The sequence below is a fragment of the Akebia trifoliata genome, chromosome 13, assembly GCF_017979445.1.
Source record: "Akebia trifoliata isolate Shusen 1 chromosome 13, ASM1797944v1, whole genome shotgun sequence".
NCBI classification, from domain to species: Eukaryota; Viridiplantae; Streptophyta; class Magnoliopsida; order Ranunculales; family Lardizabalaceae; genus Akebia; species Akebia trifoliata.
The window spans coordinates 8758818-8764624 of record NC_141387.1 but is presented as its reverse complement, the minus strand read 5'-3'; the positions used below and the strand labels follow the sequence as shown (position 1 = coordinate 8764624).

The window sequence follows — 5807 nt, the reverse complement described above, 5'->3', positions numbered from 1 at the left end:
TTTATAGGAAGAGGGCTCAGAGATACAATGAATAGAAGCTAAAAAAGAAGTAAAAGATGAAGAATAACAAGAATAAGCAAAATCTGGTAACTTTGTAGACTTACGAGTGCGTATGGATTGGCGTAGAGGTGGATCCACAATCTCAGACGGAGCTTGAGAGACCATAGGAGAAGAGGAAGCTTCAGGTGTACCGGAAAGCAAAGTGTCAGTACCAACAGAATGATCAATACAAATTGGTTGTAAAGATAACGGTGTAAGAACATGAGAAGGGGTATTTGAAGTACTAGGAACCTGAGATGACAAACTATCAGAATCCTCAGAAAAAGGATCTATACGAATAAGATCAGATCTAGTCAAGTTATGAGTAGTGGATGGAATAGAAAAGTAAGGTATATGCTCGAGAAAAACAACATGACGAGATACATAAAGTTTCTGAGTTATTGGATCAAAACAACGATACCCCTTTTTACCTTCACCATAACCAAGAAAAACACAAATAGCAGATCGAGAGGACAACTTGCTGCGTTCTACATGAGGACGAAGAACAAAACAAGTACAACCAAAAACTCTAAAGAAAGAATAATCAGGAGCATACCCATACAACTTTTCGAAAGGAGAAAAACCTGAAGTATGAGAAAATGGAATTGTATTAATCAAACTTACAGCAGTAAGAACAGCTTCACCCCAAAACACACTAGGAACATAAGCAGACAACAAGAGAGAACGAGCAGTTTCAACAATGTGCCTATGTTTTCTTTCAGCAACACCATTTTGCTCAGGAGTATCTGTACAAGAAGTTTGATGAATAGTTCCATCTAAGGCAAGCAACTCACAAAATTTATCAGAAGTATATTCCCCACCCAAATCACACCTAAAACATTTGATAATAGCAGAATGTTGAGTTTTAACAAGAGCACGGAAGGCTGTGTATATCTCAAAGAATTCAGAACGATGTTTCATTAAATAAACCCAACAATAACGAGTATGATCATCAATAAAAGAAACATAATATCGAGACCCTCCTTTTCTGGCAACAGGAGAAGGTCCCCATACATCAGAATGAATCAAGTCAAATGGATAAGAAGAAATAGAAATACTTCGATTAAAAGGTAAAGCTGAAAATTTTGCCAGTTTACATCCACTACAATCAGAAATATCAGAAGTTTGCAAATTTCCTAAAGCCCCTGTAGAAACCAAAAATCTCAAACGAAAAGACGAAACATGACCTAGGCGAGAATGCCATAAATAAAAACTAGAAGAAGAAGGACTCAAACGAAAAGAAGACAAATCAACACTAGTAGCAGTAGCAACTGGCACTTTTAACTCATCCAAAATATATAATCCTCCCTTCCTACGGCCTGTCCCAATCAGCTTTTGAGACTGCAGATCCTGCACATAACAAGAAGAAGAGGAAAACGTGACTAAATTACTAGAATCACATAACTGACCAACAGAAGCAAGATTTAATGTGAGTTTAGGGATATGATAAACATTAGGGAGAGACAAGTGCGGTGTGACAACAGAACCAACACCTGCTAAAGGCATAGGAGTGCCATCAGCAGTCATGACAGGAATAGAATTCGAAGGAGACACAGAAATAAAAGATGAAAAATCTGGAGACATATGATGTGAAGCACCAGAATCCAAGACCCATACAGAATGTGACATACCTGAAGAACTATGAGGCAACTGACCTACTGAAGAAGAAGCAGACATAGCTTGTGGTTGTAAAGAGAGAAACTTCTGAAATTGCTCAGCCAGAGTACTAGGATCAGTGAAGGAATCTGATGAAACTACTGCTGCAGTATTAGACTGTGGTGGTTTATAACCCTGAGATGGTCTACGAGCATTAGATTGTGACTGGTTGCCAGGCTTCCAAGCTTGAAATTGCTGCTGCGATTGATTCTGCTGTCTCAACTTAGGACATTGAGCCTTCCAATGTCCTTTCTGCTTACAGAAACTACACTCATCGAAGGCAACTCGTGTGTAAGGCTTATTCTGATTATTAGAAGGGGACTTAGAAGGTACTGCTAACACAGAAGGACTAGAAGTAGAAAGAATTCCCTTTTCAGAATAAGACTTAAGACGTATTTCTTCAGCCAATAACTCACTAACAACTGAGTCAACAGAAGGAAGTGGAGAACGATGCAAAATTGAACCTCTAAGTCCTTCAAAATCACTGTGAAGAGCCGTTAAAAATTGTACCAACCGTTGCTGTTCTCTCCGAGCAATATAGGCACCACATGCCTTTAATTCTACCGATTCTGTAAGAGCCAATTGATCCCAAAGATTTGTCATAGCAGAATAAAACTCCTGAATACTCATGTTCTTCTGTTGAAGAGCTCGTATGTCATTCTCCAATTGATACTGCTTTGCAAAATTGGACTGAGTGAATAACCTTTGCAGATGATCCCAAACCTCCTTTGCTGTCTCATACTTCGCCAACTGTGTACCTATGGAATGCTCAACAGAATTGTTAATCCAAGTAATAATTTTTGCATTGTTTGCTTCCCAGGTATCTATCAAAGCAGCGTAACCCTCATCAGTATTCCTAGGTTTCACAGAAGTTCCACTAACATATCCCCACATCTTTTTATCCTTAAAAAAATTTCTCATCACGTAACTCCAATACGAATAATTCTTTCCATCCAACCTCACACTCACAGATTGAAGCGAATCGTCTCTTTCAGTAGCCATAATAAATAGAAACAAAGATAACCAGATCGTAAAAGAAAGAAAAACCAAATACCAGATTGCAGAAACTGAATGAAAACCCTATCGAAATCGTCTCTTTTCAGATTGCAGAAACTGAACGAAAACCCTATCAAAATCGTCTCTTTTCAGATTGCAGAAACTGAACGAAAACCCTTTCAAAATCGTCTCAAAAAAAACTTTGTGTAAGATCAAACCTCGTTCCATAAACGTTCTGATACCATGTTAAACAATCCAAAAACACACAGAAAAAGAAAAAGACTCCTATTTTATTGATTCTACGTAAAAGCTATTGAATACAAAAAGAATGATTTAACCTAAATACAAAGAGACTATATATAAGTTAAGTCAAAGAAATTGAAAAGACTATTCTACCCTTAAATAAACAATAAATAGAAAATAACCCTATATTTCTTAACAGTTTCTTCTATAGATTAAAAAAATGATCGAACGGAAGATGTGGGAGATTGCACTTGATGAAACTATAGAAGATTGGCACAACTTCTTGATAAGAAGACAAAATCTGAATTGGATATATAGATATTTGGAAGAGGGTGTTGAAAAAAAGTCCCCTAAACATTTTGAGTTGGTGGAAATTAAAAGCTTATATATATCGTGTGGTCTCTTGTATGGCTTAAGACATGTTATCAATTCCCATGACAATTATGGAATCTGTTGTTAGAACCGGGAATCACATACTTGAGTCATTTGGAAGTTCTTTAACTCCAAAAATAGTGTTTACTTTGTAATCGAGATTGGTTAAAGACTTCATTTACCACCCTTGAAATTGAACAGAAATTAAAAGATCTAGAAGAGTTAGAGTTAGGTAAACTTTTTTCGACCTTCAATTATTTTTTCTATTTATATTTTTTTTCCTTAAATAATAAGGTTCCTTAAAGTTTGTAATGCTCTAGGTCCACAACCGTACCATATGCCCACTTTGGACCGAAGTGCACACAGGTTTATAACGCATCGTACCATATAGGGTCTTATTTGTCTTTGTAGCCTCGGCTCATAGTGCTCTTCTACTTGATGTGAAACTAATCACACTCCTCCTTGCTATTTCACCCAGCAACGTGACGACTACACTTTGATTTCATTTAATCTTCGCAGTTGTTATGTCCTTAATGTGCACACTTAAAAATGATTAAGAAAATACAAGAATGTATTTCTTGAATTTGTAAAATGTATATAATTAGAGATCCCTAGACTGATATGTGTAAAGTAACAAAGTAGAGTGCAACTAAGAAAGATTGTAGACAAGTTCTAAACCTAGGGAGTTCTTAGGTCAAACACAAGTATAGGAGTAGTGGATGAGCTTAAGACTACTGCAAATGAAAGATAAATAAGAAGAAAAAGAATTGATGTGTGTGATTATAAAAATAAAAGATGAAAAATAGTTGCAAATGACTTACTAGTATGCAATATTGTTTATATCACCAATGGTAGGTAAGATTGATGTAAGATCATGAAGAGTAAATGCAATCCAATGAAAGGAAATACAACTAATAAGTTGCTCTCTCACTTAAGATATTGTAGACACCCAAAAAATCAGAATGGGCCCTCAAGGCCCAACCTGTCAAAAATCTTATTTTTCTTTCAATAAATGGCCCAAGGCCCCTTCTCATATGGCCTATGGACCAAAAACCCACCCCACCACTCCTTTATACTATTCAACCCATCTCAACTTAAATCCATTCCTATTTAACCTATCACCTAAGCCCATTCAACTTAACTCAAATTCATTTCTATTCAACCCATCACCTAAGCCCAACCTACTACCTAAACTCATTTACTTCTCAACCCAACACTATACTTATTCAACCCACTAACAAACCATCTTATCCAAGCCCAACTAATTTATCTAAACCCAATTCTCAACCCAAGCCTAATATCACAACTAATCACCCAAAATCATTAAGGTGGGACACATGTCACTATCCCAACTCACCTCCCTCATCCAAAATCAACCCTCATCACATTTTCTCTAAAAACATCATCTACTCACATATCAATCCATCACCCTACTCTAACTTACCCTCATCATTCCTTACAAATCCATTCTAACAAGCCAAACCCACACTCATCTTCTTTAATCAAACACTCATTCTCTTCAATCAACTCATTTAACACTTCATCTCCACACCCCTTTTAACACATATCACCAATTCCTCCACTCTCCCAAAAAACTAATCAATTACCTTCTTACACAACTCATTCTTTTAATTAAAACCCACTCCCCTCAACTAACTAAACACTCAATCAATCAACTACCATCTTATACCCCCATTCTCTCAATCAAACACCACTCATTTCATTCTACCTAACACTTAACCCAAATGTGTTGAAAGATCCAACTCATTTGAATTACAAATAACCCATTTATCTGCACAAGAGCCACTAAACGTCATAAAATTGATTTTTTAAAAGGTACATCATGGGTGACCATTCACACCCTTTTCCAAAAAGAAAGGTAGCGACTTCAAAATCCCCCAAAGTGGTTGAGATATTTTGAAAACGAAGAATCTGGTGTCTACAATTTGGTAACTCCATTAGGGAGTACACTAGCGGGTCCAACCCTTTTTTTCGATTCGGTCATTTTCCAAAACAAAATGTGCGTTTCCATTTATTTGCTTTCTAGTTTATCTTTTAACGTTTGTTGTGTTCTTTTTTTTAATTTTTTTTTCAAGTTTTATGTGAGAATGGACCTAATATTTACTTACTTATACTTATATTTTTTTGGAACAAATGATGTAAGGATGGATACACTTTTTCCAAAAAAATGCACAAGTACATGTGTTTCATAACCCAATGCACAAATCATCCCTTCCCTTGTGAAAATCTTAGCCCCGAATATTGATACTCTCTAGTCCTTGAGATCGTTATTTTGGATGGCGGGGAGGAGAACATCTACCCCATTCACCAACGTAAGACGTGGAGACTTCGGTGTGCATTAAGGTTTGAAGAATGAGTAGTCGAAAAACCGCCTACAAACCTGCATGCATCGAAGCGCAATTAATAGATGTAGGACACTAAAGTCTTCAAAAATTAAATGTGTATCCATCCCATATTCATATGTTGTATTTTTTTTTTAG

The 5807-nt window shown here is 36.4% G+C and overlaps 1 protein-coding gene across 2 annotated transcripts; it reads right to left on the bottom strand.

Moving 5' to 3' along the window:
- Nucleotides 1–1034: 1034 nt before the first annotated feature.
- Nucleotides 1035–2903, bottom strand: LOC147387716 (uncharacterized). Of its 2 annotated transcripts, none has more exons than XM_086421370.1 (2): nucleotides 1671–2903; nucleotides 1035–1389 (listed from the first exon to the last, which is right to left on the bottom strand). In XM_086421370.1, the coding sequence occupies exons 1-2, from the start codon at nucleotides 2695–2697 to the stop codon at nucleotides 1352–1354; spliced, it is 1065 nt and encodes a 354-aa protein (XP_086277496.1). In that variant the 5' UTR covers nucleotides 2698–2903; the 3' UTR covers nucleotides 1035–1351. The 2 variants fall into 2 exon arrangements, with proteins under 2 accessions (XP_086277496.1, XP_086277497.1); XM_086421371.1 differs by having other exon boundaries at nucleotides 1695–2903.
- Nucleotides 2904–5807: the final 2904 nt, after the last annotated feature.

Bases quoted from the DNA above. Each gene is read 5' to 3' on its own strand.
- LOC147387716 (XM_086421370.1), bottom strand. From the start codon at position 2,697: ATGGCTACTGAAAGAGACGATTCGCTTCAATCTGTGAGTGTGAGGTTG. The intron at 1,390-1,670 runs GTATGTCACATT...TGTTATGTGCAG, and splicing joins GTTGCCTCATAGTTCTTCAG to GATCTGCAGTCTCAAAAGCT.